This window comes from Colius striatus, chromosome 5 (genome assembly GCF_028858725.1).
Source record: "Colius striatus isolate bColStr4 chromosome 5, bColStr4.1.hap1, whole genome shotgun sequence".
Classification (NCBI taxonomy): Eukaryota; Metazoa; Chordata; class Aves; order Coliiformes; family Coliidae; genus Colius; species Colius striatus.
In genome coordinates, this window is record NC_084763.1 from 14,003,865 (window position 1) to 14,025,402 (window position 21,538).

The following is a 21,538-nucleotide window of genomic DNA, read 5'->3' on the forward strand; positions in this document are numbered from 1 at the left end:
ATTCTGTAAAGTAATTCAGATGAGGTGCTATGAAGAGAAAATAAAAAGCTCAACATTAAAATCTTCCTGTTTGAATAATGAGCAATGATTCAAGAACATACAGTCAATTTGGTGAAAATCCTCAATCACTTAGCCCTTAGGAAAAACAGAAGCTTTAGGTTGCACTTCTTTTTACATTAAAATAACAACAGATCTTGGTGGCTTCAAGTTATCATTCTATCTCTTACAATAGCACATCTAAAGCTGAGGTGGACATGGGAGAAATTAGAGCTCTGAATTGTCTGTTTCTCCAGCCCATTTTTGCTGTAGCATGTATGTCTCTACACTGATCTAGCATGGCACCAGTGTGAAATTAGAGTAATCCTATGGCCCACAGACATTTCCTCAGGTTGCAAAGCAGGAGGCAAAGAGATAGCCAGTGGTGTAATGTCTTGAAATATTCCTCTTGAACTCAGATAATTCAGAGAAACTACAGGGGAAAGTCTATTTTCTTTTGTAAGGGAAAAAAGAATAGTGAGGCAACAAATCAGTTGAAAAGGTAGTTACATCAGGATCCCAGGGTGAGACTTAGGGAAGGAGGAAAACATACAGAGGAATATACTGGTCACAGCAACAGCAACAAGTAGTACTGTTCTAGATTTCTGGCTTGGTTTGGGCTCCTTTTATGCTGTTGTACAACTCAGCTGGCAATATCACCCTGGTTTAACTTATCTGAATCTAGCACACTCCCGACTCACTTGAAAAGAGATGACAGCAGTCTCTAGCAGAATGATTCCGCATGGCCCCAGAAAATTAAATTTAAAGACATCAGAAACAAAAAACACCCCACCTAGACTTAAGACAAAGTTTATTTTTAAATATATTGTAAAACTCAAACCCAAATCACACTTCTACACCGAATTTGCTGATTGACATCAGACAACTGGCCAATAACACACAACATGCCATGGTTGTGTGGTCTTTGATACAGCTGAACAAGCTGTCAGGTAGATCTATGTATCTTCTTGTCTTTCCCATGCATCTGCCACAGCATCAGAGAAGCCTCATGTTCTCCCCATTGTTACTGCTCTACAGTTAACAGAATCTTTGCTAAAAGGACTCTTATGTTCCATTTTACTGCCTGCACTTGTCACCTTTGTACTCTGCTGTAGCTCTTCTTGCCACTTGCCTGCTGTTCAGAATAGGAAATTATTTGCAAGGCTGTTGTTGGGAAAAGAGAGAGAGACAACAGACATGAGACAGTAGATGTTTCTATAGGATGAGAGACAAGCACACACCAAAGGGACTAGTGCCAGAGAAGCCCCTCACATCTTCCTTTACCTTTCATGTTCAGGGTAGAGATATGTGTGGCTGTGGGGAAAGTTATTTAAACATTGTAAGAAAGATTGTTTCACATCATAAAATCTCAAAATGGGGAAGACTTTAAATGGGAAAGCACTACTGTTTACTTAGGCAAGTTACGAGGTGTTTTCTGAAACATCCACTACTGGCCACAGACAAAGACATGAGCCAAGCTAGGAGGACAGTTTTCCTGGCATTGTCAGTCTCACTTGAGTGAAGCTATCTTGATTTCTATTGACTGAGCATCTGAGACTATAAGTCCTTCTGCTGCTAACCTCTCTCTGCTCCTTCTACAGAGAAAATGAAACACCTCTTCTCGTCCCATTGCTAGGCCATCTGAGAAATGAAACATTCTGACTTTTCTAATATAGATACCTTTCTTTTTAAGTTCTTCAGATTTCTGTTCGAGTGCTTCCAAGTCATCATCCACACCATCTGAAAACACAAGCATTACCTACAGAGACAGAAATATTTAAATCACACAGAAGCCAAGAACAATTGTATTTAAATCTTTTCTACACAATTTTGACCAAAGGATTTTGCCAAAGTCATCATATTACCTTTTGTCGGGTCTGATCCTCATTCTGGAATGTTTCCCAAAGTGACTGCAAGAATTCAACATTAAGTTGGGATGGTCCCTTAACCACAGCATCTGACAGGTTATGCAGGACAGATTCACTGTCAATATAGAACTTGGTAGAAATTGGAGTGACAGCGTTCATCACTTGAATAGCCACACTGCTCTGTGTCTTGGACCCAACATTGCAGCTCACGCCCGTTATAGACAGGAGGGCTTGCAAAATCTCAGGGAAATGCTTTTCCAGTTTAGTTTGTCCATGAAATAAGTGATGGCCTTCCCTCTGTGATGAAATGTCAAATCCCACAGCTATATCCACAAAGCAAGCCACTGTTGGGAAAATCAGATACAAATCAAAATAATAAATGCATCAAACGATTTTCATTTCAGGTCAAGAAAAACTGAAGAGAAAAAACAATGCACATCAGCTAAGTAGGCAGGAGCCTACTGCAAGCCCCAGGTCTATTATATAAAATGAATCTTTAGGTCTGTAATTCATATTCATCTTGAGAACACGAATGTTTGAACTCTGAAAAAATTTAATTTCCAGATAAAAGTAGCATAAATTAAAAGCATGTTGGATAGATAAAGTTGTCAAAAATCCCTAAACACTTTTAAGTGAAAATGTGTTCTATAATTATCCTTACATAACAAATCTGAGACCTCATCCTTAGTAACAACAATTATTTCACTGGAATCACTTCCTGGTTCAGCAGGCTTTGTCCCTTTCTTCCCTTTATTCCTCAGCTATAGGCAATTCAGTAGGTATCCTTTAGAAGACAAGAGGGTTGTTTGTTTTCAACATGTAATACTGAGTAGTTAATATGTAAGCGTTGTAGTATTCTCATTAATTTAAGAGTAATGCTACGCCTAATGTTTAAAATCTGAGCCAATATCAAATTATTTTCCTTCTTTACTCCTCATCATGAATTTTATCTGTGCTTGCACATTTGCTGTGCTATGCACAGCTCTGCACAGACTGATCAGGAGCCCCCAACTCTCAGCATGCATTTTAGATTAACTCATCACTGCATGTGAGGAGATGGGAAATCCAGAAGCCAAACAAAAACCCATGCCACAAAACGAGAAGTACTGCCACCATGTCTCTTGTTTAATTAGACATGTGGTCACTCTAATACGACTGAGTCACTGTATGGATGTTCTATGAGATGAATATCTTTCTCATATCCTTTCTTCCTGCAAGTCAGAAGAAAATCAACATTTTTAAGTGTTACCTATAACTGCTAGCACTTTATTTCTGCTCTGCAATAGCTATAACTGCTTCTAATTTTCTCAAATTAGCATTTGGATGATATGGCATCACAGTTGCTGTTAACCTAGAAACAGAATCTATTTAAAGTGCTAAAGCTGTACTTTGAGTAAGGGAGCAGATGAAAGTTATACATTTTAAACATCAGACACCGGTTTAACAGTTAGATCTGAAATCTTGAAGCCTGAGTTGTGTGATCTCAGTCAATCACTTAAAGTTTGCAAAAATGAGAACATAAGTAGATGGATAAGTAAATGAGGCGTAAGTAGGATGTGAGCTTGCAGAAGACTTACTAAACTCATACTAACAATTAACATGAATCTTTTTACCCTTCCAGAAGAGGAGAAGGTGGGGACTACCTTATGTACCAGGGAAGAAAAATATTTGCATGAGCATCAAGGGAGAAGCTAACACAACACAAACTGACATGGGTGGTTATTTGTTTGTCAGCTCATATCCTTTATTCTGTGGAGGGAGGAAAGCTAAAACATCTGGATCATTCCTTTCAACAATTCTAGAGAGATTGTGAGTTAGAAGAATTTTCTATTCTGTTCTCAGAATGTTGCAGATGACCAATCAAATGTATTCTGAAGAACCACTCTAACTGGGAAGCATACTTAAACGCAGCACACAGGGATCTCAGAGTAGTTTGGTTTAGGGGTGTTTACCTTTTCTATTATCATCCTCACAAATAACGTCAACCAGTCTTTTTTTTATGGTCTTCAACTTAGAGAAATCATCAACGACGTATTTCCTACTTGAAGATCCAGTTATCTGTGTTAGTTGGGACTGATCAACGTTCCCCACACCTATGGCATATATATCAACACCTTTTTTTCTCAGGCTTTCTGCTGCTCTTGCAGCTTTACCAGTCATTCGTCCAGTTATGATTACCAGTAAAATCTGTTGGATATTTTCATGGATTCTGCTACCCTTCTCTGGTTGGAAGCTGAATTTCACTTTCTCAAGTGCATTTTCAACATTACTTTGGTGTCCTTGAATTTGTTTGATGTTTTGAATTTTAAATTCTAGTTCTGATCTGCTCTGGAAAATGCTTAGGTTGAACTCTTCTTTGTAGACATCGCTATACAGTGCAAAGCCAATTTTTGTATTTTTAGCAATAAGACCGGAGATGATTACATTGGTCATAAAGTCCATCATTAATCTGAAGTTTTCTTCATCTATGTTTCTGGAACCATCCATCAGGACAACAACATCTGCTTTCTTTGGACACTCTGTAGAAGATAAAGGAAAATACATTATTAAAGTACGCAGTTCTGAGTCTGTCACTAGTAATGCTGCTTCTGCCTCTCACATCCATTAGTCATATTGACAAAAAAACCCAACAAACAGATGTACAAGAAGAAAATGAAGCATGTAAAATGTGACATGTATACAGAAATCTAGATGTCTAGTCTCAGAACACAAAACACACTTCTGTAAGCACACACGTTGCAGGGTAATCATAGACACATTTCTGTCTTACCTACTGTGCACTTAACAGTTGCCTAACCAAATGTCCAGGGGACAAGGGCTCACTGCATCTCAGCCTCATGCAAATGCTTAAAGAGGTCAAGTGACTCACACACCAAAACCACCTATTTCTCACCACACTGCTTAGAAAAGGAAATTACTGTGGCTAGTCATGATAGTTGTAAACACCTAAAGCTAAGTAAGATAAATCCCATCCTATATGTGTATAACCATTGAGACTCTTTAAGATTTATAGATGAGGTCTCTCCCTTGTTTGAGAATAAATTGCTCTCAGTATGCTTACCACAACCTCAAAAGACCAACTTCCAAAAAAGCACAGTAGCTGTAGCTATTTCTATTCAGAAAGATGGTAGAAGTAGAAGGTAGGAAAGAGTAAGCATCACAAGAACTGAATAAGCAAACAGAGATGACTGTAATTTAAAGCATGTTAACCAGAACACATTATGTTATCTGTATGGATCTGATAGATGCCTTTGCAAGACTTTCCTTCAAACACAGATGTAAGGGAAGAGGAAGTTGAACACGATAACCAATAGTGAATATACACTTACCCGACACTGAAATATCACATATATCGTCTGTAATATTTGGAGTTAAGTTCTGAAGTCCTTCAAAGTTATCCACATAGAAACATTTGTCCTCTGATCCAGCCATTGTCAGAAGCTCAGTTCGAATTGCTCCTTCTACTCCAATTGCGTAGATGACAATTCCTTTGCTCCTTAAGCTGTGGGACACATCACCCAGCTTGTCTCTGTCATGGGACTCCCCATCAGTTATCACTATCAGCACTTGGGGAACTCCTTTGCTCTTGCGGCTGCCATGCTTTTCAGTGAAGAACATTTCTGAATGGACCAGTGCCTGTGCTGTGTAAGTTCCTTGTCCTAGAGGGTCATCTCTCTGGATAGCCTCAGCAATGTCCAGTTTTCTAGTATACTTATTGAGGTAGAAGAGCACTACCGGTTCATCAGAATATTTTAGTGCTCCAAACTGAACTCCATCAGGGCCGACATCAGATTTGTTCACCAGAGCAATCATGAAGTCTTTCATGGCCTGGTACTGTGTGGGGCTTATGCTTCCAGAGCTGTCCATAACAAACACAATGTCTAAACGTTCCACTCTTCTACATTCTGTAAAAGATTAAGAAAAGTGAAGATTTCATGTGTAAAATTATGCAGAATCTTACTGATTATTATAACTCCAGTCCATTTCTCAGAGTTTTATGTGTCTATATAACTTTGCTAACTGAGTAGTGCACAGAGAATTGTTACTATCAATAAGCTGTACATATGACAGATTCTTGTTGCTTCTGAGACTGTTCCATGGCAACTTCGTGATTCCAGTAATCAGAGCAGTGTTAGACAAAACTGCATGTTTTCTTAGTTACCAAAAATGCCATCCTTTTGCTCTGGACACCACAGTACAGAACTTATAGAACTTATTTTCTGTACTTACAGTACAGAAAATGGCATATTGCAGATGATACCAAGAAAATATTTCTATTATCTCACAATATCTAAAGCTATCCTTCCATAGGATATGAATATTAACTGAAACTTCCCCTCCTCTTTCATACAGCATATTTTGTCAGTTTATACTTAACACTAAGAGAAAAAAGTCCCAGAGTTTATTTTGTGTCTGAATTAAACATAGCAGTAGGTTTGCCTCTTACAGTCTCTATATTGTAAATTACTGCTTTGAGGAGCTGGGCTAACACCTTGCCTCCACTTTACTTCCTGGAGGAAGAATGGTTTGCTCCCTCTGAAGGACAGCGTTCACTCAGTTGCAGACATATGGAGCAGCACAGATGATAGCTGGGGACTCATATCGCAGAATCACAGAATCTTAAAGGTTGGAAGGGACGTTAAAAGATCATATAGTCCAACTCTACCCAATCAGGGCAGAGGAGAACCTCTCTCAACCTACTGCCCACAGCCCTTCTAATCCACCCCAGGATGCCATTGGCCTTCTTGGCCATGAGGGCACATTGCTGGTTCATGCTCATCCTCCTGCCCACCAGCACCCCCAGGTCCCTTTCCCCTACATTACTCTCTAAAAGTTCATTTCCCAACCTGTGCTGGTACATGGGGTGATTCTTTCCCAGATGCAAGATCCTACACTGGCCCTTGTTGAATTTCATTGGATTTCTCCCCACCCAACTCTCCAGCCTGTCCAGGTCTCGTTGAATGGCAGCACAGCCTGCTGGGGTGTCAACCTCTTCCTCCAGTTTAGTATCATTAGCAAACTTGCTGACAGTGCCTCTGTTCCCTCAGCAAGGTCATTAATGAACTGGTCCCAGCACTGGCCCCTGAGGGACTCCACTAGATATAGGCCTCCAACTAGACCCTGCCCCATTGATCATCACTCTCTGTCTTCTTCCCTTCAACCAGTTCACAATCCACCTCACTACCTGATCATCACTACCTGATCATTCTCAGTTTTGTTGCCAGGATGCTGTGGGAGATGGTGGCAAATGCTTTACTAAAATCAAGATAAACCACATCCACTGCACTACCACCATCTGTCCACCTGGCTACGTCTTCATATATTTCAGGCTTCCCTGTTTATACCTGATCATTCTCACAATACAAGTTACTTATTCCTTTTCCAAAACTGCTGAGAAGAAAAGATGATCCTTAGCATCTTGTCTAATTGCAGTAGTACTTACCCACCACTCCCTTAGCTAAAAGTCCTATATTGCAGTAACTCATAGTCATACATCTGAACACTGATTGGACCTCTTAGGACTCTGAATAAATCACCTTTGCATGCTTTATGCTTTGCTCTTGTCCCATCTCTCTCTGCTGCCTCCAGTCCCTGAGCACTAGGTGAAGAACAGGAGTTTTGAAATTTCAGAAACTGGATACTGAACTCAGCAGCTAACATCACCTTTTTAAAAGAAGTGCAACTTCCCCAACTGAAGCAGCAACTTTGAACTGTATATCTTTATACAGCAGAAATAAAAAAGTACATACTCTTTAAAGTGTTTTGCAGTGTCACAGCAATATAGTATACCTTACTGTAACCAAGTCAGACAATCATACCTGCTGCTCCAGTGGTTTTTTAAATCCTATCTCATGTTTGCAAGCGTGGCTGACACCCACGAGAGCCCACAGCAGCAGGATATCCACTACTTCCTTTTGCAGCCTTTGCTGCTTTGCTCATTTACACCCTCAGCTAAGGGTATCATTCCAAGAGAAAAGCAATCCAGTTCACTTAGTCAGACAGGACTGTAAAATTATACTGTATAAGTTTGCCTGCCAGGGTGGTTTAGTATGATTGCATTCATTTAATTCTCATAGTGAATGAAAAAAATATAAACAGAACAGCTTGAACTCTTAATTGTTTTTGTCCAGGAAGGGCAACATTCTGGGAACACAGAAGAGTAAGAAATTTTAAGTCTGATTAGAAATGTAGTCTTGCACTCATTCCACCCTGGTTGCCTCTGCCCCCAGAGAAATGCATTCAGCAACAGTGTGAGCCCTTCCAACATCGCTCATCAGAAAAAAACAAGACTGAGTTACCTTTCTTGCCCCTGTGTGGAGCCCACAGAAATAGAAGCTGAAAGGCATACATAACGAGGTGATAAGATTTAATGGAGGGAGGGAGTGAAGCTTTATTCACTCTATGTAAAGACCCATACTTTTCCACACTGCACACAGTCAAGGGAAAGAATCAGAGTCATCCTTGCTCATCTAGACCTTCCGGGTGTGAGCAGAGAGTGGTCAGAGCCCTGTAACCCAGTGGTATCCTAGGAGATCTGCAGAGTGCCCCTGCAGAGACAGAGCAGTAGGAAGCAGAGAAGAACAGAGGATAGAGAGGCAGCCAGCTCTGTGACTGTGACACTTGCTTAAAACAAGTTCAGAACAAAACCTCTGTGATTCCTCACACACTAACAAAGTACTGAAAGCAACTATACTTACTGTCATAAGGACTACTGCAAATGTCAAAAACAAGGTCGCTTTCTATCTGGCTTAGAATATCAAAATTTTCAACATAGAACACCATCTCACGCTTCCCACTAATCTCTTCAAGCTGCGTTTTGTTTGCATTAAAAATTCCAACGGAGTAGATGATAATGCCGTTATCTCGGAGCACTGTGGCAGGGCCTTTCACTTCATCTTGTGATTTTCCATCTGTGATCAGGACAACCACCTTCTTAACTGCGTGACGTGAACCACTACCAGCATGAAGGTACTGAAGCATGAACTTCAGCGCTGCTCCTGTCCGTGTGGTGTGTTGAAGGGGAGATATGGTATCAATAGCATCGAGGATGTCTCTTTTGGTGGAGTAGGTGTTCAGCTTGAACTCTTCCTTTGGTTCACGGCTGAACTGGACAACGCCAATCTGCACTCTGTCTGCACCAACATCTGTTCTGTTCACCAGCTGTCTCATGAAGTTTTTCATTTTCTGAAAATCCTCCTTTCCAATACTTTTAGAACTGTCTACTAGAAACACGACATCAGCTTTCATCTGTTTGCAGGCTGTCAAGGAAAGAAAGAACTTTAAGCTTAAGGGTTTTTTCATTTTTGTGAGAAAAAACAAACAAGTTAAAGCAGACAATAACATCAGAAACAGAAAACAAAGGGAAAAAAATCAGCATAAGCCTTTTCAAACGCTAGATTTTTATTAGTTCATTGATAAGTTATGACTGCAACTAAAATACCCCCCATATCTGAACACGGGCATTAACAGCTCCATCAGTTGCAATTCAATCACAGCCAAGCAACTGAAGTAGCATCTTAAGATCAACAAGGAATTTCTAAAATAAAAACCTAAGCCTGTTGCTGGTCAAGTTTTGGAGCCTGAGAAACCTGAAAATTCGCTCTTCATGTCAGTAAGGTAGGAAACAGCAACTTGCTTTACAGAAAAAGGTGAGCTAAATGATAGGTGGGAATGGACAGCCTGCACACTGGTGGGTCACAGTTAAGCAAACTTTTTCATTAATACATTATAAGGTTCTAAGAAATAAACCAGGGGTGAAGGTATTAGTGTGACATAACTTTTGCTTGTTTCCTGGTGAATGTTGGCCAAAAAGCTAACATTCAGCAAATACTTGTTTCAATAGCATTACTTGAAATTGCAAAACTGTCTTATTTTGATTTCAGCACATCTCAATTCCACAATCCTATTTGAGGGACATGCTGTGCCTATCTACATCTGGTAAAAGAGGTTGCGCTGGTTAAGACAAGGAAAACAGCAGGTTCCATAGCTAGCTTTAAGAAAGAGATGTTAAAAATTAGATAGATTCACAGACCTAGTTTTTCTACAGTGACGCATGAGTTTGTGCGCCTTTGACATTGGTAGCTCAGTTTCACAGAGTCATGGAATCATAGAATGGTTTGGGCTGGAAGAGACCTTTAAAGATCATCTAGTCAAACTATTTGTCATGGGTTGCTCAAAGTCCCGAGCAACTTGACCCTGAACACTTGCAAAGATGAGGCCTCCACAACTTCTCTGGGCAACCAGAGAATAAAGTCTGTAATATAGAGGCAACAGATGTTTAGTATTTTCTGGAAATAAGACTTTTTCATGGTATTGTCAAACACTTAAGCTACATAAAAATCACCATCATCCTCTGAAAACTTAAGCTGATTGTCAGTGAAATTGTCCAAGCTAGAGACAATGGTATCTTCCATTATTCATGAAATAATTTCTCTATCAAATCAAAAGAAATATGTTTATTTTCTGTTCTATAAGGACAAAGTGAAAGCATTTTCTTACCTTCTACGGTACAGATTTCTCGGACAACAGCATTTTTAATATCTTTCAGCAAGTCAAAAGAATGTATAAAGAAGGCTCTGTTTTTCATTCCTGCAATCTCGTAAAGCTGAGTTCTGTTAGCTTCCCTTACACCAATGGCATAAATGTTAATCTGGTCTTCTCTGAGTTTCATGGCTGCTTCTTTCACACTGTCATGTGACTTCCCATCTGTAAGAACAACTAGATGGCAAGGCACTGTAACACTTCGTTGCCTCCTGGCCTCTTCAAACAATAGCTTCATATAAGCTAGAGCTTCCCCTGTATAGGTATCTCCACCTATTTGTCGAAGATTTTCGATAGCTTTTATCAAATTACTTGCTGAATTGTATTTACTAAGTTTAAACTCCAGTTCATTGAAATGTGAGTACTGCACAAGTCCAAATCGAACTTTATTCACTCCTATGTTAAACATCCCAACCATTTTGTTCAAAAAATTCTTCATATCATCAAAATCTGAGTAGGAGACACTTGATGAACCATCAATGAGGAAATAAATATCAGCTGCTTCTGTGTCCAGGCATCCTACATGGAACGAGAAAGTCTCCGTTACATCACCGTTGTGCACGTGGACAGATTATTTATCTCCACTCCTTTTGTAAGACATAATAAACTAATACATGGATGAACTCTCAATCTGGTAACAAAAAATTGGCAAACTTAATCCGCTACATGTCTTAGGGATGGCAGCAAGAAACCAAACACTACTTATCCATGGCTATATGACTGCTTTCTCCACAGAAAACAAAAGTGATAGCTTGGAGTTTTCAAACACACCTGAAATGCTTTTAAGCAAATAACTTCAGCAATTCCCAGACTTCCAAATACAACTTACATCAACCATCAGAATTCATCATGCAGCATTTCATAGCCATGTTCAACATTTAATCAATATGATCGGTTTTACTGTTTAATAAGGTTCCACAGACTAGCAGCAGTACACTTTATATTCTGATGGTCCACAGCAGGAAGCCAATGACTTTTAGTGTTCTTAGGCATAAATCTACTGGTAATTTTTACTAAAATATCTAATGCTATTCTATCACTATTCCTACTTCTAGACCAGTCTGAAAACTTAAGCTACTTAACTTTGTTGGGACATGCACTCTGATGGCTTGACATCTGCTAGAAAACTCATGATGTACTTAACTTTGTTGGGACATGCACTCTGATGGCTTGACATCTGCTAGAAAACTCATGATGTACACATACTCATCTGTTTTCTAGGTTTGATCAAAATAAGGGGTAGACTGACTGGAAGGTTAACATTCCTAGGGAAATCTCATTCAGATGTAGCATATTCCAATAGAATAAGCTCTGCAGGTGCCTTAGTAGGTTTTTAACTTACTCTCTAACAGGAACAGATACCGTTTCTGCCAGAATTAGTCCTTCCTATTAAATAATGGTACAAACAAACAGTCATTTAATACTATTGAACATTAGCAGTATGCTGATGAGTAAACTGTGAATCTACATTCAATTTGAAACATAAATTCCTCTTCTTTAAGGGTTCAAACTGATAATCCCTTAACCTGGAAGCCAAAGTTATTTGGAAAGTTTTACCTGTTTTGAGCATTTCTCTTCTTTCAGAGAGGACATACAGCTTGTTCTGTATTTGATTCAGGATCTTCTTTTGAAAAATTGTATTCTGTTTTTGCAGATGAGAAAATGCCTTGAGCTTAGTAACATACTGCTCTTGAGGATAAGAAGCTATTTGGGCCAGCTGTTCATGAGAAGCTTCTTCAATACCTATGGCAAACACTGTCACACCACTTCTCCGCAGAAGAGTAGCAACATTACTCACATTGTCGAGAGAGGGTCTGTGGGTAACCACAACAGCTATTTGCTCTACCCCTTGCTTCTTTCTGCTCCCAGAACTTTCACGGAAGAGTCTTAGCCTTGTGACATTAATAGCTGCACCAGTGTTGGCCCTTCCTGATCCAGCAGAAAGTTCTTGTATCACCTGCAGAATTTCAGCTTTGTTTGTGTCTGTGTTGAGACGAGACACCTCTTCTTGTCCATCAGTGTACATCAACAGGCCAATTCTTATGCATTTCTCCTGCACATCAAATGAGGATGTTAGGTTTCGTAGGAATTCTTTTAATTCTTCAAACTTGGACTCTGAAGCACCACGATCAACTATGAACACAATGTCAGCAACCAAGTCTCCATCGCATACTGAAGTGGAAAAAGGATGAGAACGAAGCAATGTCAGTGGTTATTTTCTATGTTGTTTCTAGAATTAACTAGCTATGGGTTGTGTGTTTTTTTCCTACGACAAAGTTTTCTGCTTTATTTTAAAGTAAAACAAGTTGCAAAAAAATGGTTTTTAGCCAAACATAACCAACTACCAAAACAAGTTGATATAACCTGATTTTAAGTTAAAATAAATGATGAAGAGATTATAGAGCTAGGAGATATAATAGCAGAAGTGTTTAAGGTTTTTCGATGAAGCATATACTCATAACTTCAACTCTTTCATAGTGTATTAATCCAGAAGATACATCTGTTAGAATATTGGTTGGACTATGCATCCTAAAAGTCTTCAAGTACAGGGTTTTGATTCTTTTTTTTTAATCATTTATCTGAAGTATTATATAAAATAAAAATCCCAACACACAAAGCTATTTTTAATCCTGTGTGGAAAGTGGTTTTTCAGCTGTACGATTAAGGATTTGATAATGAAGAGTCCAATATAATTTCTTCAATTCACACTTGCCAGAGGTCATCAAAGACTATTCATTAATTTACTATTTGTGGAAGGTCCATAGCTTCATAAAGAGTTGTATTTCATTAACAGATACTAGTAGTATCAACCACCAATGAGTAAAAATAAAAACCAGGTGATTAAGTCTCCATTCCTTTGAGTATCAGAATACAAGTGCCTCTCATACACCTATGCATGTAAAATTCTTAATTATTAAACGCACTAGAAACAAAGATAATAAAATACCAATGTTCTGGGGAACAGTTGTGTGTGTCTCAATGAGGATGAAGAGTAAAGCCAGTAGTATCTTCATTTCAAGGCAGGGTCCTCTGAGCATCCTCTGTGAGGGAGGCAAAAAGAATGGCCACAGTGAGAAAGTTGAAGAAACCAGCTTTTCACCATACATGTGTGTCAGAGAAGGCCAGCTCTACTGATGCATTCTGCTTCAAATTTTTTTTTAATTTGAGAGAAAGTGGAAGGCACTTATCATCTGTGAATGAAATGGCAATTATTATTTCCAAAGAAAAGTGTCATTTGAACAGCTGTTAGCCCTTAAGGAATGCGAATGGCCAGGTGTTGGACATTGAAATACTACGAGTTTCCGTGAAAGGTTTTAATTTTGTTTTCTAAAATAACCTGTTGTGAGAAGCTTTTTACACAATATTGAGCAATGATCCAACTTCTGCTGATTTTAGTGCGAGCAGGACTGCACTCCAAGGCTTCATTTGTGTGAACTTATTTTAGCTGCTATTCAGTATCCACTGGCTAACAGCATGTAGATGTTGAAAATTCATGGAAATAAACTAACAAAAGAGTCATCACTCTCCTAAATGTTACCCCTGCTCTTGATAGCCAGTACAAAAGGAGGAGGAATAGTTCTATTTAACAGTGAGCTTTCCTATTTGCACTGCATTGAATTTGAAGAGCTGCAGGAGTAAATCTATGCCAGACAAAGGATATTTCTATGTAGGTTGTGTTGTGCTTCCAGCTCTGCATGGAAAATGACATGTCTCTGTAAGCGATCAGTCACTCCTGACCCTCTCTGTAAAATGAAGCCTCTGCATTCCTGTTCGGTTGCCAGCTACCAGGCTTTTAAAAACAAATGTAATTAACAGAAATAATTTCTAGTCTTTCATAGGGAATCTTAAGTAAATCATCCTGTAAATATCACGCCCCAGTTGCTGGCTATGATCTCTTCATGCTTGTGAACATCCTGCTTTATGCAAATATTGCACTCACAGCTGCCTGCACTTGGAGCCAGAGCTGGTGCCAGCAGCAATGTAGACTAGGTCAGGCTCCTGAGAAAACTACTCATCTGTGAAGGAAGAGTTGGGAAAGAAAGGTCCTGGAGAAGCCACATCTGAATCCTCTGCCCTTTGCATCTGGGAGCTGCACTGCAGGTTGGTCCCTCACCCTCAGTCCACCCCTGCATTACAACTGCAGGCATGCAGCAGCCCAGCACCTTCCTCAGCTGCACGCCAGCCTAGGATGTGACTGCCCAGCTCAGCCTTGGACTAGCCTCATCACCAGGGATTTGTGGTGCTGCTTTAAGTAATTTGATACTTTCCCCTAAATATTCCTGGGGAGCCACATTTCCCCATTTTTCTGACAGCATTGATAAAGTACACTCTCTTGCAGGACAGTGCAGAAGAGCTAGCTCTCAATCCCTGTCTTTTAAGGAGGAAAACCTGATGTTGACAATCTCTAACATGATTGGGAGAAGTCCTTGCCCAGTATCAAAGGAAAACGGTTATCGTCAGGTGCCCTCTGCTGAAAATTTTGGCAGGTGGCTCTGTAGGAAACCTCTGCTGCCACTTCAGATGGCTGAAATGTGATATTGTGTTCATATAACTTGCTATTCTAGATTTTTACAGCTATTTCATGTGGCAAAATTCCAGTGATTCTCCATTAACCTCCATAGAAGTAATAGCTGAAATGATGAGCATAAACTGTCATTGGTTTAATTTGTTTTCATTCTATCTAAGAAGTCTTAAATGTTCCCTCTATTTCACCAAAAATAATAAATATCTAATATCTGAATTGAAATTCTTCTCTCAAGCACGGCAGACCAAACACAAAATTATTAGGAATACCTTCGTTTTTTTAATCCTCTGTAAATTAAGGTAACAATCAAAGTACTTGATGCTACTGTAAAACTTCAAATTAAGTGTGCACAAATGGCTAAAAGGTGTGAATAATTTATGGATGCCTGGCTCTCTGAATGGACACAGAAATTGTGTTAATTCTAATGTTCTTTTAAAAGCTCCTTGAAGGAGCAATTCCATATTACTGAGCAATGTTTTTAGGTACAAGGGAAACTTACATGAACAAAGGGAGGTTTGTTTCTTAAGGGTTATTCTTAAGAATAAGAATAAGCCCAAAGAAGGGTGAAGGCACACGCATGTTCCCAAGGTTTAGAAATCATGAGGTTCAGACTGTATTTTAGAGTGCTGCTTTTCATTTCTAACCTATTCTTTCATCCTTTATATCATGCAGGACAGGTAAAAAGAAGATGATTCAGTTCATATGTGTCTACTGATGGCAGAATCCTTGTTGCAGCAACATATTTAATTTGAGGATGATTAGTATGTTATTTACTAAACATGCATCTATAAACACACATATTTATCTATATGAAGTATTAGGAAACAATTGGCATAATTTGGAAAGACAGCAGATTCTTCCTGGAAGGAGTGCAATAAAATAAGTTAGTCAGCCCTAAGTCACTGTAGGAACAGTAAGTGATACTCTGTTTCTGTGCTGAAGTTCTCCATAGTTTTTGCCCAAGGAATTTCAGGGAGCTCTGCTGCTGCATTCAGAATTCTTCTCATAACAGAGAAGCACTGTGCCCATGCTGCCCTGTGCCTCTGCAGGGCCAGATCCACTGGCCCGGACTGGTGTGAGCAACTCCTCCAGAGGGGCAAGGAAGCTAGGGGATGTTCTATTTTTTTTCTAAAAGATCTTAGCAAGAAGTTTAAAAGCCCCTAATAACCAGGAGCCAAATCTTTGTGAAGCTCTATCAGCCACAAGACAGCACAAGTCTCTGAGGTATGTTCAGGATACCACTAGCAAAAGATAACCTATACAACATATGTCTGCAATTACAGTGCCTTTGGAAGTGGTATTTTTTCCAGGTTCTTGCTATATTATAATAAGATTTGTAAGTCAGAAGTTCATTGTTCATTACTACAGTTATATTTGCTCTTCTACATTTTTTTCAGTCAAGTGTCCAGGAAAGTGATACTGGATTTCATGTATTGTCATTACATAGCCTATTCCTTATTCCTCTCACCCACAGACCTATTTCCTATTTATCAAACCTAATTGAATTAGCTTTCAGTTACATTTTAAATATTTAAATGTTCAAGAAAAGGATCACCCAGAATTTTCATCTTGGTTAGACTGTCAAGCAAACATGATTAATACCAGTGGATATCATTCATCTCCTATAATAATGTCACTCTTTTTAAGTGTTGGAGCTCTGTAAGATTTTACCACCATTCATTCATAACTACATCAGTCTGTACAACAGACACAATTTGAAAGACTTCATTTACTTTGCCTAAGTCACTACTCTTTTAAAATCCCGAGTGTATAGTGTTAGCTTATGTGTGTACATGTTCACAATTAAACATTAATATATATGCAGAGTACAGAGGGAGAAAGAGAGGGAAGAATAAAAATCAAAGTCAAAACAATAGGTCCAATAGCTTTTAGGAAAAATCAGTAGTAATTTCAGAAACTCAAATCAAAGCTTTTGCAGAGTCACGTACTAGCAAATTAATACAAAGAGACTAATTTCTCACCCCGAGAAATTTTTTGTTATTACCGTGTTTTTAAAGAAAATCTTTTCTGAGGAGCAGGAAAGACAGTTTATAACACTTACCAGACAAAGGGAAAAGTGTCTGAATGGACCATTTCAGATCCTAAAGGTCACTAAACAGCTTATGGATATTGATATAGAGTCCTTTTATAGGGTTTCAATTAATTTGACTTGCAAAATCCTCCCACAATAGTATTAATAGATTATGGTGGTTTGGAAGCCTCGAAAAAATACATATTTCTTGTCTTCCCCCCCCTCCTTTCCCTTTTCCCTTCTTCATCTCCCACTCTTTTTTCTCTGGACTGGTTGCCAAGCTGACTTTCAGGACTAAGTTGCTTCAGACATCAGCAGCAGCAGCTCTGGAATTCACATCTGGCTCCTTCATGACATCTGACTTTTTGGATTTTGGCAGTGCAGTCATTCGAGGCATCCCTCAGCCCTGTACACTCATAGCAGTAAGGCAGTATTCATCAGCTCCTTCAGGGTCTTCAAAGTGAGAGACTGACCACATCCCCCATTCCCTGCCCCCTGAGCCGTTGTGGGGGGAGGTGGTAGAGATATTGGGAGCAGTGAGCTGGGCCCAGGAAGAAAGGAGGGATGAGGGAGGGAGATCTTAAAGTGCTGGTTGTCATTTTCTCATCATCCTACTCCCTTTTTGCTTTTATTCCGTTCTGTTTCTTGTAGAATAAACTTTCCTACTTTCCTCTCTAAGTTGAGTACTGGAGTCTGTTTTGCCCAGAATCATAGTTGGCAGCGAGCTCCCCCTGCCCTTGTCCCAATCCACAACAACCTTGCTTATCTTTTTACTCCCATTTCGCTGGGGCTTCCACGATCCTAATGAGGGTGGGGGTGAATGGGGGCACCGAGCGAGAGATTGTCGTGGTGCTGCTGTGCTAGCTGGGCCAAACCACGACATCGCTGATGCTCTCTTCACTAGTGGGGACTGACATCTTAACACTGCCAGTCACCATTTTTCACGTCTTGATCAAACTGGTTGGGGATGGGGCACTGGCACAGACTCATTGGACTATATCAGGGAAAATAAAAGGGCTGCTACAGAGATTCACGAGCTGTGAATGACTCGTCAATACCATGACATTTCAGACCTTGCTATCCCGCTCCACTTTCATCGTTTCACTTTTCAAAATTCAATACATTCAATTCAGTATGAAATTCAATACAATATCACACTGACTTCTTGGAATTTAAAACCCAGATTTAACATACAGATGACAGACAGTTATGCAAAACTTGCAATTGCTCTGTGTCTACATAACATAAAGAAACCTGTTGATTTTAAGCCTAAAGGTAGTTGCTGCAAGAAGAAAATCTACACAAAGCCTTATAAACCTATCTGGAACCTTTATGGCTATATGAAAATATTTTTAGGCAACTGTAAAATTTTTTCATGCAATTTCCACTGCGGGTTGCTAGTAGATGATATTGTAGGGCACAGAAAATCTTTTTTAAGATAATTGCACAGAAAGGTGGGCCTGGCAGCACTAAATAGTTATTTATCTTCATTGATTTAAAAGGAAAATTTCATCATTATAAGAATTTTATAGTAAATTAAAGCCTTGATTCAACAGACTTCTGAAATACTTTCTGGATCCAGGGGCAGTCAGAGTAAGAGTGAACAAACTGCAAGTTCACCCATAGATCTTGCCTCACAAAGAGAAAAGCATGGAAATATTCTCTGAGGTACTTATGGAGAAGATGTCTTTCTCCCACAGTTATGTTCAGCCTTCACATGACCTACTCCAGCTCCTTTCAAACTCACAGGAGTGTTTTAGGCTTTTTGTGTGTGTGTGTGTGAAGGTTAATAGCACAGGTCTCTAATGAGATGCCTGCAAAGAAAGCTGGCTCCGTTCCACCTCTGCTGAATGAGTCAGTCTGACACAGACTACAGGCTTTGGGACAGGGCAATCAGGTGCTACGAGTTTCTGCCTCGCTTGCTGACACCTCTTCCATAATAACATAGGCCTCCAGTAAGGTCTGTCAGGTGATTTACACCTACCAGTCAAAGCTGAGCCTGAACAGGCCAGGAATGATATGGATGGGAAAAAAAAGATATCTGGAAAAATTTGTAGCCATGATTTAGTCTTCTTGGATTAACTATGCTCACACTTGTTTTTCCAATGCATTTTAAAGCTATTTTGGGAGTCCTTATCAACAATAAATTCTGATATAACAGCATTTGCTGGTAATGGTTCCCTTCACCATTGCTTGGTTAGGAAACTCTGCTCTGAACTGGCAAGCTTTAGACAAACTCTAGTGTAAACTACAGCAATGCTGTATTGCTGAGTGTAAGGCCAGTAGTTCTTTTGAAATTCCAGCAAGGTTACAGCCAAGCATTTTGTTTCTTCAGCTCAGGTTCTGCTAATCTAAGTCGAGTCTACTGAACACCATCACATACACTGGGAGTAGGTTAGGCACGTCTGATCCAGGGAGACAGGAACAGAGCAGGGACAGGATAATTGCAACATGTTCTTTCACTACTAGAATACCTTCTTTGCCAGTGCTGGCAGTCCTGCACTTCAGTAGTAATCATCTAGAGAGTTGGCAGATGGCCCTTCAGAAATATCCTTTCTTGAGATACATCCCTTTCTTGGGGCTGTAGCTGCCTTGCCTTGGGAATTCTGTGGCAACTCCAAAGACTCAGAGGCTTCTTGTTACTGAAAGTATAAAGAAAAGAGAATCTTTCCAAAGTTAAAGCTGTGGTTTAAATTAACAAAAAAACCCTAATCATCTGGGGAATCATATGTTATTTCCCCCTTAGATTCTCCTAGATTTTCCACTTGATTTTTTTTTTCCACATCACAGTTACAGTAAACCTTTGCCTTCCCTTGCTGAAAATTAAAGTTAAGCAGTTATTCACGTGTTGTCAGCCATTTGTACAGGATTGCAATAAATATCTGGAAATAAGTAGAACACAGCTTCTACCTAAAATGTTTTAATCCATAAAAGACATCAATCAGTCCCTGTTTTTCACGATCAAACACTGTATTTCTCAAATGAAACAGAGATTATCTTCTCTTAGACACAGTTTAGAGCTAGCAATAAGACAGCAAAGAAGGGGCGGTGATCTCCCAGTTAGTACTGCTGCCCACAGGTGTGCAAATAGCAGGCCCTCAGCAATACAAAGGGTAAGGTGTCTCAATCATTATACAACAATTTATTCATACTAATGGAACTTTTATGCTGGCCGTTGCAAAGGTGGAAGCAGACAGCGGGGCTTGTCCAGGGCACCACAGCCCTTCCACTGGAAGACAAAGCTACTAAGCACAGAGAGGAATCATAGGGAAACCAGCCTTCTTAGCAGGAATTCTCAGTATGGAGTCAGTCATGTCCCTCAGCTGGGCTCTTTGAGTTTGGCTTGCCATGCATCAATAAACCATGATGTGTCCAGCTGTGTTCCCTGTTCAGAGTTAGAGAAAACTCTGCTGAAACTGGTTGCTTTTGGCAAGATACACAGCGCACTTCATGAGTAAAGAGGAACAAGTAATGTAAATGTTTTTCTGGTTATTATGAAATGGTTTTACTTAACAAGAAATCCTCATGTAACCTTTATGACAGTGGCTCGATACCAGAACATATAATTGCTGTCTGAAGCATGTTTCCAGCTGGATTCACTCATGCAACCTGATTGGAGCCAGTAGAGGAACTCTGGAGCAGCCAAGAGCTGGGTTTGTTGGGAAAGTTCGTGTCTAGAGCTTACATGCATACATACATGTGTTGTGCTACTTGGCACAACAAAGTATCTTCATAATTTTGAAATCCAAGACAGCTCCCTCCAAAGCTCTCAGTTTGCTTTAGAGCTCTGAGTAGTTGATTCCTAGAAGCCTTTGGATGACACTACCTTGTTCAGTCATGATTTCTTGTCCTTGAATATGTTATGGGAGAGTGCCCTAAAATGACACAGGACTATTTTGTGTCATTGTGGACATGCAGGGTTAGTCATTAAGTAAAACAAATTAGCTTAATCCTCCATTAAATAGGTAGCAACATATTGAGAGTCTTTGTGGCAAAGAGAAAAGGGCTCCCTGATTGCCACACGTTGTGTGCAATTAACTGCGCATCCCCCTGGTAATGGTTTTGGGTGATTTCTTGTGTGCAGAGTTTTCTAATCACAATAGCTGGTTTACTCTCATCCCAATTTTTTCCACCCTGTCCCAAAAAGAGAGAAATTGCTCTATAGTTTGGCAGTGAGCAGAGTTCCCATAGAAGTAGTGGCTACGCAGTCACAGAAACACAGCACTACAGCGTGGCAGAGGCTGAAAGGGACCTCCAGAGGTCATCTGGTCCAAGCAACTTGCACAAGCAGGGCCACCTACAGCCAGCTTCACAGGACAGTGACCTGATGGCTTTTGGGTATCTCTGGGGAGGGAGACTCGACAACCCTGTCTGGGCAGCCTATGCCAGTGTTCAGTTACTCTCACAGTGAAAAAAAGCGTCTCCTAATGTTCAGAAGGATCCCTTGTGTTTCAGTTGGTGCCCATCGCCTCTGTGCTTGTCACCAGGCACCTCTGAAAATACCTTGGCTCTGTCATCTTTGCACTCTTCCTTCAG

At 39.9% G+C, this 21,538-nt stretch overlaps 1 protein-coding gene across 1 annotated transcript in view; it reads right to left on the reverse strand.

Annotated features, from left to right (window-relative positions):
* The window catches only part of COL6A6 (collagen type VI alpha 6 chain), a 62,643-nt gene that overhangs the window by 37,181 nt on the left and 3,924 nt on the right, over positions 1-21,538 (reverse strand). The window contains exons 2-8 of the mRNA XM_061996912.1: positions 12,003-12,617; positions 10,404-10,964; positions 8,603-9,163; positions 5,234-5,809; positions 3,857-4,423; positions 1,902-2,248; positions 1,717-1,795 (exon numbers count right to left, since the gene is read on the reverse strand). Of these exons, the coding sequence (XP_061852896.1) occupies positions 1,717-1,795; positions 1,902-2,248; positions 3,857-4,423; positions 5,234-5,809; positions 8,603-9,163; positions 10,404-10,964; positions 12,003-12,617 (3,306 nt within the window). The remainder of the gene's footprint in view (positions 1-1,716; positions 1,796-1,901; positions 2,249-3,856; positions 4,424-5,233; positions 5,810-8,602; positions 9,164-10,403; positions 10,965-12,002; positions 12,618-21,538) is intronic.